This window comes from Malania oleifera, chromosome 9 (assembly GCF_029873635.1).
Source record: "Malania oleifera isolate guangnan ecotype guangnan chromosome 9, ASM2987363v1, whole genome shotgun sequence".
In the NCBI taxonomy this organism is placed as follows: Eukaryota; Viridiplantae; Streptophyta; class Magnoliopsida; order Santalales; family Ximeniaceae; genus Malania; species Malania oleifera.
In genome coordinates, this window is record NC_080425.1 from 31,124,548 (window position 1) to 31,148,017 (window position 23,470).

The 23,470-nt window shown below is 36.5% G+C and overlaps 1 protein-coding gene across 7 annotated transcripts in view; it reads left to right on the forward strand.

The window, feature by feature from the left end:
• Positions 1 to 23,470, forward strand: part of LOC131163783 (probable plastid-lipid-associated protein 4, chloroplastic) — an 87,779-nt gene that overhangs the window by 18,317 nt on the left and 45,992 nt on the right. For 4 of the 7 annotated variants that reach the window (XR_009139119.1, XM_058120523.1, XM_058120528.1 and 1 more), the window contains exons 2-4: positions 2,733 to 2,826; positions 11,193 to 11,284; positions 22,407 to 22,502. Coding sequence is in view for 6 of the 7 variants with exons in the window: in XM_058120523.1 (XP_057976506.1) it covers positions 2,733 to 2,826; positions 11,193 to 11,284; positions 22,407 to 22,502 (282 nt within the window). In the remaining variant the exon portion in view is untranslated. Of the gene's footprint in view, positions 1 to 2,732; positions 2,827 to 11,170; positions 11,285 to 22,406; positions 22,503 to 23,470 lie in introns of all 7 variants that reach the window. The other 3 variants (XM_058120524.1, XM_058120525.1, XM_058120529.1) reach the window with 3 other exon arrangements.

Here is a 23,470-nt window from a genome sequence, read left to right on the forward strand (position 1 = left end):
TTCTATTAACTTTCTATCTCCATTGTTAATTTATTTTATTTTTCATCTCAATTTTATTTAAGTGTTCTATGTCTGCTGTCAGGTTTCCTTTTGTTGATTTTATATTATCGGTTTGCAGATTTTCAAATTTTTGAAAAATCAGAAAATTTGTCACCTTTTAATGATATATGGCAAGATTAAAAAGCTTTATGTTGTACTGAAATCTTGAATTTTATTAGCAGTAATTATGATGGTATAAAGTTGATCACCATTGATTCGGTTACAGTTTTAACTCCAGTTTTTGTATGCATTCCCAACCAATGAGTATGATCTTTTTATTGGTTTTATCTTGCTTTGTTGTTATTTTAGTGCAATCTGTGGCTTAATTTGGGGCCAAGAGATCTTCCTTGTGGGGTTTTGCCCAATATATTTCCTTTTATCTAGATGCACATGGATTTTGATTGATCTTTTAGAGTACCAGTGTATTTTTCAACTCCATGGTTGAACTTGTAAGCTGATCACACTCATGTTGGGTTTAACCCAGGGTACTTTCATTTACCTAGATACGCATAGATTTTGATTAACCTTTTTGAGCTCCAGCCTGTCATTCATCTTTATGGTTGATTTTGTAAGGTGATCACACCCTTTTATGGTTAGCATATGTGAGCGTTAAATTCTCCAAAAATTTTCACACCAGGTTAATTGTTGTGATAATACATCTGTTATAAGAGTTGAAAAGAAAACATTCCTAGTCCTTTTTATTTCAATCAATTGTTGTAAAGTTAGAGATGGAAGAGATAGAAGAAAAGAAGAGAAGAAGGGAAGAAAAGAACAAGAAAGCAAGAGAAAAGAGGTGGCAGTTTCCTGGAGACTTACGTACAGCTCCAGATCTGCCCTCTTATATATTAATAATAATAGAAGTCTTAATGACAAAATACGCCTACTCACACAACCTAATTGCTGAAATAGCCTATTCTCTTCTAACACCCCCCCTCCCTTCTCAAGCTGGAGGTGTATATTATCACCCAACCACAACTTATCACAGCCATTAGACAAAGGCAGGCTTAAATAAAGGCTTTGTGAAAACATCGCTTAATTGGTCCACAGGTTTCACAAAAGGTGTCCTCACAACCTTCTTTAATACAGCATCCTTCACAAAATGACAATCAACTTCTATGTGCTTTTCCTTTAATGGAATACTGGATTGCTAGCAATATAAATGGCAACTTTATTATCACAAAACATATCCATTGGCTTCGTTACTGAATACCTCAGCTATGATATAAGAGATTTTAGCCTTATAAGCTCACTAACACTACGAACCATAGATCTTTATTCTACTTCCGCACAAGATCTTGCTACTGTAGTTTGTTTCTTGCTATGCTAGGTAACACGATTACCTCCCATGAATGTATAGTCTCCAGCAGTAGTAGACCTTCAATCATCAACAGAGCCAACCCAATCTGCATCAGAGTATACCATGATCTCATTATTTTTATTACATTTATATGTCATATCTTTGCCAAAGAGAGCCTTTGAGATATCGCAAAATCCTACAAATAGCATCCAATGTGGTTGTTTGGGGTTTTCCATACTTTGATTCACCACCTGTATTGCAAAAGATATGTCAAGTCTAGTGACAGTCAAGTAGATCAACTTGCAACCAATTTCCAATGTCAATGCTTGTCTTCAAATTCCAGTCCAACATCCGTAGACAACTTTCGGGTTTCTAGGGAATAAATTAGAAAATTCTATTTTTTGAATAAAATCTGAAATTACTATTTCAGATTCTAGTAGTTTCAGTTTCCTGTTTTCTAGCCTAGAGATCTGTTGATTTGATTTGCTGATTTTGTGGCCTTCCTAATTTGGTGGTCTTCCTCTACTATTTATTTTGTAATCATGTCTCTTGAAATTTAATAAGAATGGTTGTTTTTCTTCTAAAAAATCCTTCATGGTATCAAAGCCTTGTGCTCTTTTTCTATTATGTTCTTTCTTCTGATGATGTCGTATAAGTCAGCTTTGACCCGCGCCCAGAGAAATCCTACTGGCTCTTCTGGTACTTTCGAAACATTTCTGCCCAATCCCACTATTCCTCCCAAGTCTGTATCTGCTGATTACTATTCCCAGAATTCAGCCCTTTATCTCACGGTTACAAAACTCAAGGGGCGTAAGAAACCATGGTGTGAGCATTGCAAAAAACTGTGGCATATGAAGGAGACATGTTGGAAGCTTCATGGTAAACCAACAAATTGGAAGCCAAAATCCAAACGTGACAGTCACGCCTACCAAGCCACTGCTGAAGAGACTCAGGAGCCTTCTACCAACTCGGATGCAGTCCCTTTTACCAAGGAGCAATTAGAGCACCTGTACAAATTGTATCAATCTCCAAAACTGTCCTTAACTCCGTCTTTTTCTTTGGTACAGAAGGGTAACTTTTGTGCTACTGCGTTTTTAGGTGTTAGTCCTAATTATGTTCATTCTTGGATAATTGATTCTGGCGCAACTGATCATATGACTGGTTGCTCCAAATTGTTCTCATCCTATAGTTCGTGTGCAGGCAATAAAAAGGTCAAAATTGCAGATGGTTCACCCTTGTTTATTGTCGGGATAGGAACTATCAAACTCACTTTGTTTTAACTCTCCACGATGTGCTCCACGTTCCAAATTTGTTTTGCAATTTGTTGTCCATCAGTAAAATTATCTCTGATCATCAATGTCAAGCTAATTTATACTTTTCTTATTGTGAGTTTCAGGAATTGACCATGCGGAGGATGATTGGCAGTGCTAAGGAAAAAGATGGACCCTATTATTTTGACGATGGACCTAGCTCAAGTAGACAATGTCAAAGTACTTGCTTAAATTCTGTTTCTGTTTTCAAAGATAATGATATCATGTTATGGCATTATAGGTTAGGCCATCCTAGTTTTCAATATTTAAAATACTTGTTACCCAATTTATTTTGGAATAAAAGTCCATCTTCTTTTCAATGTGAAATTTGTCAGTTTGCTAAACATCATCGTGCATCCTTTTCCACCCAGCCCTACAAACCAACTACACCATTGACTGTGATTCATAGTGATATCTAGGGCCCATGTAGAACATCTACGTATTTTGGCAAAAAATGGTTTGTGACCTTTATTGATGATCACATGAGATTAAGTTGGGTTTATTTGATAAAGGAAAAATCTGAAGTGGAAACAATTTTCAAAAATTTTTACACCATGGTACAAACACAATTTCAAAAAAATATTCAAATATTGCGGAGTGAAAGCTCTCGTGTCGACACTCCGCAACAAAATGGTTTGGCTGGAAGAAAAAATAAACACTTATTGGAAGTAGCTTGGGCATTGCTTTTTACCAATCAGGTACCTAAATATCTTTGGGGTGAACGTTCTTACTGCTACATATCTCATGAATAGAATGCCTAATAAGGTTTTAAGCTTTGAAACACCTTTTGATGTTTTTCATTAGTTTTATCCAACAAATTGGCTGTCTTCTTCTTTACCACTAAAGATATTTGGTTGTATTGCTTTTGTTCATATTCATAGTCATAATTGAGGAAAACTTGAATCCCGAGCCACAAAATGTGTGTTTGTTGGTTATGCTCCCACTCAAAAGGGGTATAAATGTTTTGAACCCATTTCCAAAAAAAATGTTTGTTACCATAGATGTTACATGCTTTGAATTACATCCCCTATTTTAGGCCTCATCTTCAGGGGGGGGGGGGGGGGGGAACTAAAACAAAGATTGAGCCGTGTTTCATCTTTTTTTCCAAACTGAAGACTCACAAAATGATCCTTCTCCAACTTTGATTATTCAACCTCAACCTGAAAACCAAGCTTTATTATACCATGAGAAAGTGAGTCAAGTTTTTTAGATACTGAAAAGGTAGGTCTTCCTACAATGCCATCTCATGATGTTCATGATCCTAAAATGACTAACAAAGGAGAAACAGAAAAAAAAACACCACAGTGTTGGTACCATTTGACATTGTCTACTCGCGACAGAGGACAAATCAAAGGAAAGGGTCTTCCAATCCTTTACACTGTCCAGAAAAATCCTTTAACAACTTTATGTTATGACCCGTAAGAGTATCAATTGGTTTAGCTCCTAACAATTTAGTCTCACTTAGCAAGACCAAGGTATATTTTTGCTGAGATAGGCTCAACCCTTTCCTATGCTGTACAATCTCAATACTAAGAAAGTAATGTAGAACACACAAGTGCTTGATTTGAAATTTAGCTTGAAGCCCATGCTTAACATCTGCAATCCCACTTTGATCACTACCAATGATGATGATATCATCAATGTAAACTACTAGAAGCACCGTGCCTGTCTTTGTTTTGTGGACAAAGCTCAAATGATTAAAAGCACTGGATGAAGCCAAATGTAGAGACCACCACACTAAATTTGTCAAACTAGGCTCGAGAAGACTTCCGAAGACCATATATGACCTTATGCAACCTATGTACTTCACCATCCTCCATTTGAGCAATATACCTAGGAGGCTACTCCATGTATACCTCTTCCTGCAAATCTCCATGTAAAAATACATTCTTCACATAACTGGTATAATTGCCGATCAAAATTAAGTGCCAACAAAAGATCAATGCACGGACATAATTTAGTCTAGCAACAAGAGAGAAGGTCTCAAAATAATCAATACCATATTTTTGGGTGTAACCTTTGGCAACTAATTGAGCCTTAAGCTGTTCAATAGAGCCGTTAGGAAGATATGTAGACCCAACACCACCTAACCAACTCCTTACTAGGAGGAAGATCCACCAAGTCCCATGTTTGATGTCTCTCAAGTGCTCAAAGCAACCATTTATACATCCATTGTTTGCTTCCACCCAAGGTTGGCAAACACTTCAACATGCGAGGAAGGAACAAAAATAGAGGAAATAGACAAGAAATACACATTGAAAAAATATACATAGGACTAGGTGGGTGAAGAACTAAAGCATAATGAGCAATAGGATAATTAACTAGGGACCGTGTACATGTTCGAGTACCTTTTTGGTGAGGAATGGGCAAATCCATGTTACACTAGGATGGGTCTCCGAAACAAGAAGTTAAAATAGTGATGGGTAGAATAGGAAAATTCATGGTGATAGTAATGTCTATACTTGCTTTTCGTCTTCACAAACCCTCCATTGTTTATCTTTGTCTGTATTTGATGGATTTGGAAGAGGAGTAGAAAATTTTTGGAGAGGGATAATGGAAGGAACCAGGTGATCATCACATGAAGGAGAATAAAAAATCGTTTTTGGGCTTTAAATATATTCCTTGGTGTTCCTTCAAAAAAGGTGACATATGCACTAACATATTTCTTGCGAGCATGTGAGTTCTTGAGTACTCAATTAGGATACATTTAATAGAACAAGGAGATAACTTTTCTTGTCTAGTATGTGGAAAATGAACAAAACATGTGAGGTGTTTCTTCAAGAAAGGTGACATTTGCACTAACATATTTCCTGCGAATGTGGGGATTATAAAATCTATAACCTTTCTGAGTTCTTGAGTACTCAACAAGGATACATTTAATAGAACAAGAAGAAAACTTTTCTTGTTCGGTATGTGGAACATAAACAAAACATGTGCAACTAAAGACTGGTGGCATGATAGAGAACATGGATGCTTTTGGATACATGATGGAGAAGGGTATTTGTCCCCCTTGAACTTTGGAGGGCATCCTATTGAGCAGAAAACAAGCTGTAAGAAGAGCATTGATCTAAAAAGTTTTAGGAACATGCACATAAAGGAGGAGAGATTGTTCTCTATCAAGTAAATGTCTATTTTTTTTTTCAGCTACTGTGTTTTGTTAAAGGGGTGTATATACATGATGTTTGATGAATAATCCCTTTGACCAAGTAAAAAGATTGAAGTTAATTTTGAACAAATTCAAGTGCATTATGAGATCAAAAAATTTGAATATCACTGCCAAACTGAGTTTTTATTTTTGGTAGAATTGAGTAAATACATTAAAAAATTCAGACCTGTCTTTTAACAAAAAAAAAGAAAAAAAAGAAAAAAAAATAAAGGTCATGCATGAGAAATCATCCACAAAGGACACAATATATTGATGACTAGTCGAGTTCTTGACTCTAAATGGACCCTAAGTATCTGAATGAATAAGAGAAAGTAATGATTTACTATGAGACTTAATTCTAGATGGAAAAATTGTCCTAGCATGCTTTTCCAACTGACACTTAGTACTCTCAAAATAGGAAACAGGCTTGAATGTGTGAAAAACTTGTCGTAGTCTTTAAAGGGATGGATGACCCAAACAATCATGAGTAGAAATTGCGGAAGCGGTATGACAAGAATTGGATTGATTACCACCACGATCAAAGTAGTACAAGCTGTCTTTCTCAAGCCCTCCACCGATCCTCTTTGTAGTTTGGAGATCTTGAATAACACAATGAGAATGAAGGAAGCTCACAGCAGAGTTGTGAGATTTTTTTAATTGACTAATTGATAATAGGTTCAAGGGAAATTTAGGCACAAATAAGACAGAGGAAAGAGGCATGAAGGAAACGAGAGAATATTGTGACAATTGAAAACTGGTGTCATTGAACCATCAAGAAGAGTAACCTTAGAGTGTAAAGTAGGGTCTTTCAAGGACTAAAATAAATTAGGACCATCTGTCATCTGGGAGGAGGCACTAGAATCAATAATGCATAGTGAAGAGGATGAAGAGGCAAGAAGCCTGGTTATACCTAAATGGGCCACAACAGCATTAGATGTAGAAGAATGAGTTTGGAGTTGTTGAACAAAGCAGATAATATTGCTATACTCTTCTCAGGACAGTAGATGATGTACTCTACTCCCTAGTGGAGTGGTTAGGTGCGCTTCAACAACTCCAAACTCATTCTTCTACTCTTCTCAGGACAGTTGATGATGTACTCTACTCCCCAGTGGAGTGGCTAGGTGCACTTCAACTTTCAACAATGGATTTACCCCCAGAAACAGATTTATTATTCCAAATTGGTTTCCCATGGAGATCCTAGCAGCGTTTAACACTATGGATTTGCTTGCCACAATGTGTGCAAATGTGGAAATTGCCATGATGGGCTTCTCATCTAGATACACTACCTCTGCCTTCCAATCCCCGCTCGTATTTCAACTCTTCCCTTACTATGGTTGGAGGTGATGGTAAGCATGGCTGAACTATCATGGGAAGAAGGTTGAGGAGAATATTGAGAGCCATCTTTGGTGATCCTTTGATTCTAGTGTATGCTTCATTCATTGATGGTATGGATTCGCTGGCCAGAGTCTGATCACAGATGGGTTGAAGCTTAGAACTTAACCGAGACAAAAACTTGGCAGCCAAATATTCTTCCCTTTACCTCTTAATCATCTCAATGTCTGAAGTAACTCGTCGATAGATGTTTAGTTCCTCCCACTTACCCTTCAAAGTGTTATAATACTCAATAATGGACTTACCTTCTTGGTCATATTTGAAAAACTTATCATATGGGTAAAAAATACAAGTTTGAATTTTTTTTTTTTTGGAGAGAAGCATTCATGAAGATCATCCCATACAGTCTTGACTATTCTATGAAACATCATGTTCGCAGCAATTCATAGCTCCATGCTATTCCTCAACCACACAAGGAATATACTGTTCTCTTTCATCCAATCTTCATAGCCCTTGGAGTTTGGAGATGGAGGAGAATGCAACAATTACTTGGATTTCCCTTTTGCGTCAATAATCACATGCACTGCCTGAGACCACAACAGGTGGTTGGAGGACGCAACCAATTTGATGACTGTGATCTGTACATTAACAGTGTCAGCCGAAGCTATCTCTGTAGAGGCCATCAAAACCACGCTCTATACACTACAATCAGTGCACACCAGTATCGGAAATGAATAATGCAGCAACTATGGAGAATTAGGTAGCACACACAAGCACCATGGACACTTTATAAACTACATGATAGCACAGCAGCTGCAGGGTTTCTGGCAGCAGCTAGAATAAAATGCAGTCACTGAACACCAACTGGAACCACCAGCAACTGAAACAAGCAAGTGCTGAAACAACACTGTGAGCAAGCAATCAGGAGCATGTAAAATTAAAACAGTTTTATAATGCCAGCACCAGCCAGAACAGCAGAGCAGCATAGGCAGTATTACCCGAAACAGAGCATAACTGCTTCACATCAGCAAACCGCCACAAACAGACAGCATTCTATCAAGGATGCTGCACAGCCAAACTATGATTAAAGGGATCCCTAAATAACTCTCAAACCAACCTGAAAATCAGATTTGAGAATTAACTAGGAGAAGATAAGAGAACTAGAAAACCGAGCATTTAAAGAAACAGCTGTGATATATCAGATTTAGAGTTGATTAATCTCTTATACCATGTTGTAAATTTATAGGTGGAGGATAGAAGAAGAAATGATGAGAAGAGGAGAAGAAAGAAGAAGAAAGCAAAAGAAAGAAGGAGGCGGCGATTTCCTGGAGACTTACAGCTCAAGGTCCGCCTTCTTATATATTAATAATAAAAGTCTTAAGAACAAAAATACTCCCACCGACACAACCTAATTGCTGAAATAACCTATTCTCTTCTAACACAAATCATTGTACAAGATTATATATAGGTGAATTCAATCTTTGTTACTGATTGGAAATTTTGAGGACTGTACCTGGTTTGGGTTTGAAAATTAAGGGTCTTTATCCTCAAGTTACCGCTCAGATCAATTATTATTATTATTGGAAAACAAAGAATTGTATTAGAAAAAGGAAGAATAAGTGCAACAAAAATGGAAAATCAATACTCGGGGAACAAGATATCGTCCTTTACAGAAGGAAACAGCTATTGGGAAAAAAAAAAAAAAAAGGGAAACAATTACCAAAAAACTCAATGAAGTGAAGCCAATCAATTCCTATGTAAGTATTCTAGAGATGCATGTTGAAAAAGACGTTTGTCGATCACCACAGCAATGCAAGAAACAACAGTCTGCTCCAAAGCAGGTCAGTGGAAGTAGCCACGCCCTTAAAATTCTGGTGTTTCTCTCCAACAAATGCACCAAATGATCACCATAACAGTGAGCTTTCACAAAACTTTCCTTTCCTTCTCCTTGCCAGCCCCACTAAATATAGTAGCGCAAACAGCTTCAAAAGAAGAGGAGCAGACCAAGTTTTTTCCAAAAATACCAAACTTATTATCCCAAAGAGCCCAAGAGATGGAACAATGTAAAAACATTGTGAATGAGTCTCTCCACTTCTAAAGCAAAGGTCACAAATGTTAGGAAAAATGGGCTTATTCGGTCTTCACTTCTGAATCAAATCATTGGTAATGATTTTCTCAAGGATCGTAGCCCAAGTAAAAGGCTTTATTTTTTGAGGAACTTTAGCTTTCCAAACTATGGAGTAACTTTAGGATCATGAATCAAATGAGAAAGGAGAGACTTGCAAGAATATTCCCTTGAAAAATCTAGGCTCTAAACTATTGAGTGAAGTCAGATTTATGGTTGGATATGAACTGCATTACTAATAAATTATCATGCTTAAGATTTGCTAGTTTTTTTTCGTTAGGGGTGGGAACTTATGTTCTTTTGTGTATCATCTTAAGCATTTGATAATTTTAATGAATATAGGTTGTGAGGTTGTCTTGTAATGGAAAATCTATTTAACAAACTAAATTGATTTTTCTCATATAGAGCATATTCCATAGACTTGGACAAACACTGAATGGAGAAGTAACTGTTTTTTTTTTTTTTTTGATGACTCGTAACTCCTACCCGAGTAAGCCCTTCAGACCCACCCAAGTGACACCAAACCGAGGGGGATGAAAACATTGCCGCTTGGCCATTGATGCATCATGGGTAATTCACTAGGCAAACCACAAGTGGGGAATCAAACCTATTTGTTTGTTGTTACCACACAATAGTTAGTTTCTATGGACACCACCAGTTTAGGCATGGCTTGAAGCCTTGTGTGATAATTGGTAACTCTTTCCTCTATTGCATTATTTTGTTGTGTTATGCTTTCTTGAATGTTTAGGCAATAGAAGCTTATGGGAAATATCTGGTGAACCCATGTAGCTCAAATTAAGGCTTTTTGTATTCTCTTGGGTTGAATATTTATGACAAAACTTTTTCACTTAAATTTTTCTACATGTAGCTTGAATTAAGGCTTTTTTCATTTACTTGGATTGAATATTTATGACAAAACCTTTTCACGTAAATTTAACTCTTAAGTCGTTTCATCCTTATTTTTAAACCCATTTTTAATAAGATTTTGTGAAATTTAAAAAAAAAAATTGAAATTTTCTTGAAGCAAGTGCCATGTTTAGCTTTCCTATTCCAATGTGTCAAACTTCTAATACATATGTTTTTAACCATATTTTGTGTGAACTTATTTACCTTTTGGCTGAATTTAGTTTTCAATTATTTTTTTCCAATTATTGTTGTGCATTTTCATGGTTTCAATGGGTTCTGTTATATATTCCATTTTTGAGGCTCCAATGTCCTGCAACATCAACAATTTAAATCTTGGAGGCTGGTGTATGTACTATCTTCCAGCTTTCCATTTTAAATAAAATTTTACTACATGTTTGGTACACTAGAATGGAATGGAATTGGATGGAATGAAATCATTATTACTTGATTTCTTCATGTTCCCCATTCAAATTTTTATTCCATTCCGTTCTGTGAAACAAACGTGACATTAGTGTTAATTATGCATGAATTTAAATGTTTTTTTCTCAGGAGCTGAAGCATTATATTATAATATGCAGGGACAGAGCTCGGGTTATTTTGATTTTTCTTTTCTTCCTAAGTTTTTTCCCCCTTCTTTTTTGGGTTGGGGCATGGTGATCAAGAACTAAAGTACTAAACTGTCATTCAAAGGACCATAAATGCAGTATGTGAAGGTGTTTTTTTTCCCCATGTCCTTGGCATTCACTCGTGGGGATAGGGGCATCTTCCCATGAGCAGTTCTTGGATCTAGTGTATGAGCTAAAAAACTTTAAAATCTTCATGAGGGCCATGAGCTCCTATTCTTCAATGTGGCTCTGTCTTGGTAATATGTTACTGCTAATCTAAGAGGAGATAGGGCAGCGTCACCTTCTAATATTTGTCTCCAGCTAACCAAAAAGTGGAAAAAGAAGAGGAACTTCTGATGTTTGTTTGCTTGTTTTTATTCTTTTTTTTCGTTGATACTTCTTCTTGATTAGATTGCACGCAAACTTGAAGCAGTCAATCCAGTAAAGGAGCCGCTCAAGTCTAATTTACTAGATGGAAAGTGGGAGCTAATTTACACAACTTCAAAATCAATTTTGCAAACTGAGGTACACTGATATTTATCTTATTATTATTTTTATTTTTACTTGTGTATGTAGTATTATTTAGAGATATTAAGGCTACATTCCTTCTGTGAGAATGGGAGCGGAATGAGTCTTTTTTTCTTTTTCAGAAATGGGATAGAAATTGAAATCCCCATTCCCATGCTTTAACATGTTTAGAGTGGAAATGGTATTCATGCTTGTCATAAGGGTTGCATTTGTCATTTACTCATATTTTTAACCGTTGTAGGGCAAATGAAGATCATGTTTGTCGTTTGGAATTATTAGAAGGACATGCTCGCCATTGCGTTTTATTTTATTTTATGAGATGTAATTATCTTCATTTTTTTTTTCTTGACAGGGGTGTACAGTGTACTCATCACACTGAGTTGTTGTAGAAGGGACACATCTGTGACTTTGAAATTTCTAGAATTCGACTGGCGTTTGAATAGGATTTTTTTTTTTTTGGGGGGGGGGGGATGGGGGCGGGGAAGAGTTGCAATGTCCCTTTTTAAGCCCAAAGCAAACGACACACTGTTACCATATTCCTGGGGCCCATAACTGGTAAAATAAATGCAGCCTCTTTGCTTTCAAAAATAATGATATACCTCTAAAGGTCACTCAATAGTTATGGCATACGTTGCACCCTTTGTTTAGATGTTACACATTGTAGTGGATAGCAAGTAATTAAAGATACATAGAGGAGCAAATTTTATTTTGTGATACACATGCACATCTATTATATTTAAACTTATAATTTAATTCCTATTCTAATTGTAAATGTAGTTATGTTAGCTAAGCTCATGGATCTCCCAAGTTCCAAGTGTTAGTTCAAATTACATCTCATAGATTGAATGTAATGGATGGTATGTGTCAATTGTCATGTTTTTGCTAGCTAATATTTTCCTTTCTTTACGATAAAAAAAAAAGGGAACAGAGAAAAAGCTAAAGTCATGCAAAAAAAGGAATGTAAAATCTAGCGTACTAGGTATTTGATTGGTATATAATGGCAGTCCATTCAACAGAAGTTGCGTATGGGTGGGTTTTGGGATGTGTTGGGAGGTGTGAATATATGTAGGGAAAGTGTTGTATCACTTGTATGTATGTATGAATTTTGAAATTTTTTATAATTAATTAAGATAGGCTATTTGTGGGTTAAACGTGGTATTTATTATTTGATAAATTTGTTTTTATAGAAAATGGGTTGAAGCTGACCTTTAAAGGGGCAGTAGTAATGACACTGTAACAATTAGCAGTATACATTGCATGAATGATATGTTTTGGTTGAGGTAGTGATATTGAGCATATAAAAAACTTGGTTCAGATAATGTAATTTCTAAGCGTAAAATAGGAATTTTTGAGAAGGACTAACTTAAATTTATAAATTATAATGTTAATAAGAAGCTCATCGCAGTGCTGGGGAAGAGTGTTAACTCTTCTTTCATCAACCTCATCCCTAAGAAGGAGCTATTTAAGAAGGTGAGGGACTTTTGGCCTATAATCTTGGTTACTAATCTTAATAAGATTTTGGCTAAGGTTTTGTCTAAAAGGTGCAGGTTGTGTTAGGGGGTACATTACTTTGGAACCTGATGTCATTAAGGACAGGCAGATTTTAGATGCTGTTTTGATCTATAATGAATTGGTGGAGGATGTGAGGAGGAGAGGAGTGAGTGGAGTTATTTAAGTTGGATTTTGCGAAAGCCTATGACGTGGTGAGCTGTAATTTTTTGGACCACGTGATGGTTAAAAAGTGTTTTGGAGAAGTTTGGAGGGGGTGGATTATTGATTGTTTTATCTTTAGTAACCATGTTGGTCTTATTGAATGGTCAACTGAGGGATTGGTTTAAGGCTTTGTGGGGGTTGAGAGAAGGGGAGATCCTCTCTCTCCTTTCCTATTAACTCTTGTTGTTGATGTGTTGAGCCATATGTTGACACATGCTCAAGGTCTTGATGTGATTCAAGGGTTTAAAGTTGGAAGGAGGATATTGCCTTATGTCACCGTCAATTTCCAAATGATACCCTTTTGTTTCTTAAGGAATATGTTGTGAAGTTCTGAAAGGTTTTAACTAAGGTGAAAACTTTTGAGAAAATTTTTGATTAAAGATCAATGTGTGCAAGAGTGGGGTTTTAGGTATTAGTTGAGTGAGGGTGATTTAGAGAATTTTGCTACTTTAGCTCATTGTAATATGTTAGAATGGCCTATAACCTCTTGGAGGAAATCCTAATTCCTCTTCTTAATGGAACAGGTGGTGGAGAGAGTGGAGCATATATGGAAGGTTGGAAGAGGACCTATTTGCCTTTTGGGGGTGGTATTACTCTTACTAGTGCTGCTTTTTCTAAAATTCCCATTTATTTTCTTTCCCTTTTTAGAGTTCAAGTGGTGGCTCTAGCTTTGGTGAGAAATATGAAGGTGTTATGGAAGGGAAGAGAGACCATCTAATTAGTTGGGAGCAAGGTCTTAAATTTCAATTTTAACCAAAATTTTGAAGCTCCAGAAGTATAGAAATTTTGATGGAAACTTTGGTTTTAATGTCAATTTCAATTTCAATTTGAAAAAACGATTGAAGCTTGGAATTTCTTTATGAAACTTTAGAAGTAGAAATGGTTAAATAACATAATAATGTAAATTTTGGGACTAATTAAATGCATCTATGTTGTGTGTGAGGCGCAATAGTTGTAATATAATATATGTATTAAACATATTTTTAGTATAATGTGTTATAAACATATTCATTAATATAAATGAAATTCATAAATCAATTAAATATTATTTTTATACAAATAAAAAAAGTTTAGACTTGAATGGCTAAATAAATGTTGTTGTAAATTTCATTTTTAATATAACTTCAAAAGCCCTTGTAATAATTTTTTGTTTCAATTAAAAAAAATGAAATGAATTACGAGATAAATTTCACTTTGTCTAAATCTCACATTTGAATTTCAAGGAAATTTCATTAGTTAAAATTTTGACAAGTTTAGTGTAAAGTCTCGAGATTTCTATAAATTTCGGATCATTCATTGAAATTTTAACAAAAAAATTGTAAGATGAAAATCGACAGCCATTTCTATTTCAAGGGTGATGGTGTTAGAAAAGAATAGGTTATTTCAGCGATTAGGTTGTGTAAATGGGGGTACCTTTGTCCTTAAGACTATATAAGAGGGTAGACCTGGGACTGTACGTAAGTCTCCAGGAAACTGCCGCCTCATTCTTTCTCTTGCTTTCTTCTTCATTTCTTCTCTCTATTTCTTACTTTACAACATGATATCAAAGCATTAATCACCTCTAAATCTGATTTATCACAGCTGTTTCTTTAGATACTCTGTTTTTTCGTTCTTTCAATTATATTCCCCTAATTAATTCTCAAAACTGATTTTCTGGTTAGTTTGAGTGTCACTTAGGGACCCTATTCCATTGTGGTTTGGCTGTGCAGCGTCCTGTGAAGGATGATGTCTGTTTGTGGTGGTTTACTGATGTGAAGCAGTTATGCTTTTTTGTGGGTATGTTGCCTGTGCTGTTCTGCTGTTCTGGCAGGTGTTGGCATGATGAAACTGTTTTAATTTTATATGTTAGCGATTGCTTGCTTCGCAATCTTGTTTCAGTCGCTGGTTGTTTTGATTGGTGTTCAATGACTTTGCGGTTTCTTCTACTTGCTGCCAGCAACAATTCCTGCGGCTGTTTTGCTACCATGTAGTTTATTAAGTGCCCGTTGTGCTGGTGTGTGCTGCCTGATTCTCCATAGTTGCTGCATTATTCATTCCCAATACTGGAGCGCACTGATTCTAGTGTATAGGAGGTGGTTTTGATGGCTTCAGAGAGAGCTTTGGCTAATACTGTTATTGTACAGTTCACAGCCATCAAATTGGTTGGATCCTCCAATTACCTGTTGTGGTCTCAAACGGTGCATGTGAGTACTAATGCGAAATGGGAGTCCAAGTACTTGTTGCATTCTCCTTTGTCTCCAGACTCCACAGATTATGAAGATTGGATGAAAGAGAATGGCATTTTGCTTGTGTGGTAGAGGAATAGTACAGGGCCACAAATTTCTGCAAACGTGATGTTTCATAGAACAGCCGAGGCTGTATGGGATGATCTTCAAGAAAGTTTTTCTCTCAAGATAAAAATCAAACTCGTATTTTTGACCTATACGAAAAGTTTTGCAAATTTCACCAAGAAGGTAGGTCCATTAGTGAGTATAGTAGCACTTTGTGGGTATGTGGGAGAAACTAAACATATATCAACCAATTGGTTCCAACTTTGAGGGTGACTCAATTGTTGCTAAGGGTGACTCCATTGTTGAAAGTTCAAGTGTGCCTAGCCAATCCATTGGGGAGTTGAGTAAATCATCTACTATGTCCCGAGAAGAGTATAGCAATCTTGTCCACATGGTTCAACTACTCCAAACTCATTCTTCTACATCTAATGTTACCGTGTCCTATTCGAGTACAATTGGGCTTCTTGCCTCATCATCATCTTTAGCCTAGATTATTGATTCTAGTGCACCCTCCCATATTATAGGTAGTCCAAATTTATTTTAGTCCTTGAAACCCACCACTTTACACTGTAAGATTACTCTTGCTGTTGGTTCCGTGACAAGTCTTCGGTTGTGGCAATATTCTCTTGTTTCCTTCTATGCCTCTTTCCTCAGTCTTATATGTGCCTAAATTTCCCTTGAACTTATTATCAGTTAAGTCAACTAAACTGCTTTATGACCTTCTTTCCTTCTTATTGTGTTGTTTAGGATCTCCAGATGAAGAAGAGGATTGGTAAAGGGCTTGAGAAGGACAGCTTGTACTATTGCGATGTTGGTGGTGGTCGATCCCATTCTTTGCACACCATTTCCTCAATTTCTATTCATGGTGTTTCTCTTGGTCAATGGCACACTTGGTTGGGTCATCCACCCCTTCAAAAACTAAAAGAAGTTTTTCCAATGTTTAAGTTTGTTTCTTGTTTTGAGTGAACTACATGTTAGTTAGGAAGGGATGTTAGGCCATCTTTTCCATCTAGAATTGAGTTCCCTAATAAATGATTGTTTTCTTTTATTTATTCAGATATTTAGTCTGCGTAGAGTCAAGAATTTGATTGGTAATCTATATTTTGTATTCTTTGTAGACGATTTTTTGCATATGACTTGGACTTTTTTGTTAAAAGATAGGTCTGAATTTTTGGATGTATTTACTTGATTCTGCCAAGAAATAAAGACTCAATTTGGAATTGGTATTTAAAATTTTGATATTATTTAATGCACTTGAATTTGTTCAAAATGAGTTTCAATATTTTTGCTTAACCGAAGGCATTATTCATGAAACAACATGTTACATACCCCTCAGCAGAATGGAGTAGTTGAAATTTGAAAGTAGAAATAGAGATTTACTCGACATAGCATGGTGTCCCCTCCTTCATGTGCATGTTCCTTAAACTTTTTGGACATGTTCTTTTCTTACAGTTTGTTTTTTGCTTAATAGGATGCCCTCCAGTGATCTAGGGGGACAAATACCCTTCTCCATTGTGTATCCGAAAACATCCATGTTCTTTGTCGTGCCTCATGTCTTTGGTTGCACATGTTTTGTTCATGTTCCACATATTGGAAAAGATAAGTTCTTTTTCTCGTGCTATTAATTGTGTCTTTGTTGGGTACTTAAGAAATTAGAAAGGTAATAGATGTTATGATCCTCATATTCATAGGAAAAATGTTATTGCAGATGCCACCTTTTTTGAAGAGACATCTTATTTCTCTAGTGTAGGGTCCTCCTTGTATGAATCTCTTAGGTGTGGGCCAACAATACATCAAGCTTTAACACTCCCCTGCACGTGTAGCCCAATAACACGTGGAGAGATAAAAACAGGATAGATAACATGCATTACAAGTAAAACAATAATCTTTTAAATACTACACAATAAATGTGGGCAACAAGTCTAGAACCTAGGACCTCTTGGTAATGGGCTCTAATGCCATGTTAGATTACCACTTCACATAAATGCTTAAGCTGTTAAGTTGTGGGCCAACAATAAATATCAAGCTTTAATAGAGTCCATGGGAGATTTTTGATTCCCTCTCATGTGCTTATCCCATGGTTCCTCCCACTATCCCTCTCCAAAAATCTTTTGCTCCTTTTTCCAAATCTATCATATACAAATAAAGATAAAAGTTGAGGGTTTATAAACGATGAAAAGCAAACATAGACATCACTACCACCATGCAACTGCCTCTTCTTCTTATCACTATTTTGACTCTTGGTTTTGGAGATCCATCCCACTGTGAGTTGGATTTTCCCATTGCTCCCTGGAAAGGTATTTGAACATGTACGAGGTCCTTGGTTACTTATCCTATTGCTCATTATGTTTCAATTATTTTTAGTCCTATTTATTCTTTTGCCTTGTTTATTTCCTTTATTTTTTGTTCCCTCCTCGCATGTTGGAGCACTTGCCAACCTTGGGTGGAAGCATCAGTGGATGTAGAAATGGATGCTTTGACCACTTGAGGGATATGAGACTCGGTGGATCTTCATCTCAGTAAGGAGTTGGTTAGGTTTTGTTGGGCATACACGTTTAAATATCGTCCTGAGTTCTATTGAACAACTTAAAGCTTGATTAGTTGCCAAGGGGTACACTCAAGCATATGGTTTTCATTGTTATGATACCTTCTCTCTTGTTGCTCAACTAAATTCTGGTTGTGTTGATTTCATTGGCAATTATTTTTTATTGGTCCTAATACCAATTAAATGTGAAGAATGCTTTTTATAAGGAGATTCGCAAGAAGAGGTGCACATGGGGCAACCTCCTAGTTATGTTGCTCAGGGGGAGGATGGTGAAGTATGTAGGTTACATAAGGCCATTTATTTTCTTAAGCAATCTCTTCGAGCCTGGTTTGACAAATTTAATGTGGTTGTCTCTACATTTGGCTTCATTTAGTGCTATTCCGGTCATTTGGTCTTTGTACGCAAGATAGAGGCCAATGTGGTACTTCTAGTAGTTTATATTGATTATATCATTATCATTGTCAATGACCAATGTGGGATTGTAGAAGTTAAGTAGTGGCTTCAAGCTAAATTTCAAATCAAGGACTTGGGGTACTCTATGTTATTTTATTGGCATTGAGGTTGTGCAGTTTAGGAAAGGGTTGAGTTATCTTAGCAAAAATATACCTTAGACTTGCTAAGTGAGGCTGGTTTGTTAGGAGCTAGACCAACTAGTAGTCCTATGGATCCTAACGTGAAGATGTCTTGGGATGTTGGACTGGAATTTGAAAAAAAGCGTCAATATATGCTGTTGGTTAGCTAGTTGTTCTACTTGACTATCACTAGGTGTGGCATATCTTTGCAGTAAGGGTGGTGAGTTAGCTTGTGGAAAATCCCAGGCAACTACATTGGGAATTTGGGATATTGTTTGTGGGATTTTATGGTATATAAAAGATTCTCTTCGCAAAGGTTTGATATGGGAAACTCTAGTGCAGATTTGGCTAGCTCTATTGATGATTGAAGGTCTACTACTGGATATTGTACATTTGCGGGAGGTAATCTTGTTAGTTGGCATAGCAAGAAACAAACTACTGTAGCAAGATCTAGCGCTGAAGTACAATACCAAACTTTGGCTCATATTGTGAATGAGCTTATCTGGCTAAAATCTTTTATGTTAGAGATGGGGTATTTGGTAATCAAGCCAATGGATATGTTTTGTGATTATCAAGATGCCATTTATATTGCTAGCGATCTTATGTGCCATGATAGGACAAAGCATATTGATGTTGATTGTCATTTTGTGAGGGATGTCGTATTGTAGAAGGTCATGAGGACTTCTTTTGTGAAATATGCGGATCAATTAGGCGATGTTTTACAAAGCCTGTATTTAAGCTTACCTTGTCTAATGGTTGCAAAAAGTTGGGGTCGGGTGATGCATATACACTTCCTGCTTGAAGGGGAGTGTTAGAAGAGAGTAGGTTATTTCAGAAATTAAGTTGTGCAAGTGGGGGGCATTTTTGTCCTTAAAAACTTTATTATTAATATAATGTATCAGAGGGCAGACCTGGAGCTGTATGCATGTCTCTGGGAAATTGCTGCCTCATTCTTTCTCTTTTTTTCTCCTTCTCTTCCCTCCTCTTTTTTCTCCTTCTCTTCTTTCTTCTTCTCTTCTTTCTTCTTCTTTCCTCTATCCCTAACTTTCCAACAGATGGAAAGCAGAAATTTCAACTGAAGTTTCAACAATTTCATGGACATTTAAGACCATGGTTAGGAGAGGGTTAAAAGACCTAAGTCTTAGGGGGATTTGGGCTTGAAAACTTGTCTAAAAACATCTCTTTAGTGGGTAAAAATGGCTATAGAGATTCCCCCTGGAGGTTTACTCTTTCTGGCACATGGTTATTAAAAGCATGTACAGATAGGAGTGGATGGGATACCAGGGGTAGTGGCATTATTTCTTATGCTTGCTCTTTGAACTTTATTTCTCTTGTAGCTCAATTCTTTTATCTTCTTACTTGTTCGTGTAGGGACCAGGAATTATAATCAGTTCTGGTAAGATGTTTGGGAGGGTGTGGTTTCTTCGGAATCTTTGTTCTTTCATTTTTTCAAATTGTCTCTTTGGCAGAACACATCGATTAATGCTTTTTATTCTTCTGAAGGGGGGATCTCTTTATTGGAACTTTCATTTGTCTAAAAATCTCAGTGAGACGTTGGGATATGAACATATTTTTGCAAATGCTGGATTCTTTGTTTGTTGAATGGGTAGTGACTGGTAGATTTGGAGTGGGGATTCTTTTGGTTCATTTACCACAATATTTTATTGCCCAATTGTTGAAAAGACTGAATTCTTATTTTCCCTCGAACCGTTTTATTTGGAAGGCCAAGGTTCCGTGTGAGATCAGGGCTTTTTGTGGAACTCTTAATAGGCTTACTACTAATGATTTGCTGCTAATGAGGAGACCTTACAAGGCCATAAGCCTATTTGTGTCGTGTTTGGTAGCAAGCAAGACTAGTGATCATTTGTTTCTCCATTGTAGGGTGGCTAGGCAGCTTTGGGTTTATCTCTTCTTTGTTTATGAGGAGGCTCTAGTGCTTCCCAGACTGTTGATGTTTTTCTAATGGTATGGTACAAAGGCTTTAGGTTGAGCAAGAGGGGTACAAATTTATGGAGTTGTGCAGTTTTTGGCATTTCCTGGACTTTGTGGATTGAAAAGAATGCAAGTATCTTCAATGGAAAAACAAATTCCGTGCATTTTCTTTGGGATAGAGTTACTTTCAGGGTTTCCTTTTGGGCTCATTCTTTGGGCTTCTTTCAAGGAATGTTGTCGTCAGATCTTTAGAGGGATTGGAAAAGGGCTTTGTTGTAGCTGTTTTATTTGTTTCTCTGTTTACTTTAATATTGGGAGGATATCTTATCCTCCCGTCTATGTAATTCTCTCTCCTATGCATCAATGAATTTCTTTCTATCCCCCAAAGAAAGAAGGTCATTAAAATTGACGTACAGTGTAATAATATATGTACCATATGATTTGATCGTTGACACGACATGAGACATATAAAGAATGTTTCCCCTAGTTAGAAAATAGTAATGTTGTTACACAAAATGAACTGTTGCTGGATAATTGCATTTTACTTAATCATTGATAATTGCATGGTTTAAATAAAGTTTCCTTTTGCATGTTGCTGATCGGGAACCCAGTTCAAGCACCCAATCAGAGAGATCCCATCCATACTGGTCTGCTTATTTTTTGCAGTATCAGGTTGATTACTCAGAAAATGAGGAGTCCTTATGGGGTAGATTTGTGGAAGAATACAAAAGAAAGGGTGGGAGGCAACACTTGATGGGTTACATTTGAGGTGAACAAGGGAGATGCTCTTTCCTTGTGGCATGATTGCTGGTGTGAAGAAATGCCTCTAAAGAATCGGTTGGCTTGAATAGGCATGCTTTGTTGAGTTTTTGTCCTGATGATGTAGAGATTACGGTGGTGTGGAATAGTCAATTTCCAAAAAGGGCCCAGGATTGGGAGCTGGACAGCTCTGGTAAGTTTCTTGTCAGCTTGTAAGGGATAATTCTGATGGGGCAGGATGGGAATGGTGTAAGATGGAAATGTCTTGATGTTATATTTTTTGGATCTGTCATCAACAGAGAGTAATATAGGAACAATTTTCCATTAAAGGCAATTTGGAAGGCAGTGTTCTCTTTAGAGTTGTTCTTTTTTACTTTTTTTTTTTTTGCATGTGATGCTTCTTGGGAAAGGATCTTGACTAGTAACCAGCAGAATAAGGGAATTATTATCATTAGTACTTTGTAGATGTTATGTATGAAAAAGGGGTGAGTGTGTGCAGCATCTTCTTATTTTATGTGACTGATCATGGGACATTTGGGATTGCGCCCTTGTGTATGATGGGGATTATCTGGGTGGCACAGCAGGTATTGTTAATTGTGGAATTTGAGGGCTGTTAAGACAGATACATCTGGGAGAAATATCCATAGCTGATCCATCTTGATAATTTTTTGGACCGTCTGGAGGAGAGAAATAGGAGGGCTATTGAAGTTTTGAAAACTTCTCTTACAGTGTTAAGGAATAGATGGCTCAAAACCTTTTTTTATTTGGTTTAATAGGCTGTATTTTGTCAATGTTCAGTCTGCAATTGATTTTTCAGATTCTATTTCTTTGTAGTTTTTCTTCTCTTGTACATGGGTTGTACCCAAGGTCTTAAATTTCGATTTTGACTCAAATTTCAAAGCTCCAAAAGTATGGAAATTTCGACGGAAATTTTGATTTCGATGTTAGTTTCAATCTCGATTTGAAAAAATAACGGAAAGTAGTAGTAAAGCATGGAATATTCATGTTTTTTAATGTGTCATTAGCTGACCATGATAATGATATTTTTCGTACCTGAGGGAGTTTTAATGTTTTAGGTTAGGAGTATTTATAGTTAGGAATATCTTATAGTTTAGTTCTTTCATCTTTTGACATAATAAGTAACGGAGCCGATTTTGAGTTGCTCTCTCATTTTCTTCTTTTCACGAGTCTCAAAATACTTCTATTTTCTTTTCTTTGCATATGTGCACTGTATCATTTGTTAGAGAAAAAGGCAAACAGGAAACATTATACTATTCTGCTCTTTCTTTTGATATTTTCAATTGACTCATGAAGTAACATTGTTGCAGAGACCGAAGTTCTTGAGATCTAGAGTAAACTATCAAGCTATCAACGTGGATACACTTAGGGCCCAAAATATGGAATCTTGGCCATTCTTTAACCAGGTAGCATTTCATTGATTTTTGAACTGGTTCTTTGACTTCTAATGAAGATTCTTTGTGGACTCATTTTTTAATGGAAAAATCAAAATTAAGTGTCGTAACGATTGTAAGATTGTTAATTCTTACTTAATAGAACCTTTATTTTTTAAGTTGGCACGATCATTACATCCTCAATGTTTCAGGACGACGTTATTTTAGTTCCTTGAATTTAAATTTTTGCAAATGGTTCTTTAAGGGTTGTACTTATCATACATTCCACTTTTTACAGTTAGCACCTAAATGAAGTTGTAAATGCTAGTAACCATACCTTTCTTTTAATATGCTATTTTAGTAATTATGTGGTGTGAGTGGGGGCATTTTTGTCTTTCATGTATCATTAATATATAAGAGGGCAAACCTGGAGCAGTATGTATGCTCCAGGAAACTGCTGCCTGACTCTTACATCTTCTTTTCTTCTCTTCTTCTTCTTCTTTTCTTCTCTTCAACCTTCCAACAATATATCAGAGAATCTCCTTTAAATCTGATTTTTTGAGTTGATTTTGGACAGTCCATGTTTTGTTTTCTTTTGCCTCTAATCAGTTGTCCAATCTGATTTTCTGTTTTGTTTGCTAGTAGTTTAGGGGCATTCTCTCTCTTGGTTACGCTGTGCAGCATCCTTGGTTTAATGCTGGTGTGTTCGTGGTGGTTTGCTGATGTGAAGTTGTTAAAGCTTGATATACATTGTTGGCCCATAACCTAATTGCTTAAGCTTTTAGGTAAAGTGGTAGTCTAACATGGTGTCAGAGCTGGTTACCAGGAGGTCCCGGGTTCTAGTCTTGTTGCCTGCGTTTATTGTGTGGTGTTAAAAAAAATTATTGTGTTCCCTATCATGGGTGTTATTTATTGTGTGTTTCTCTTTCCGCATGTTGTCGGACTGCACGTTTGGGGGGGTGTTAAAGCTTGATATACATTGTTGGCCCACAACCTAATAG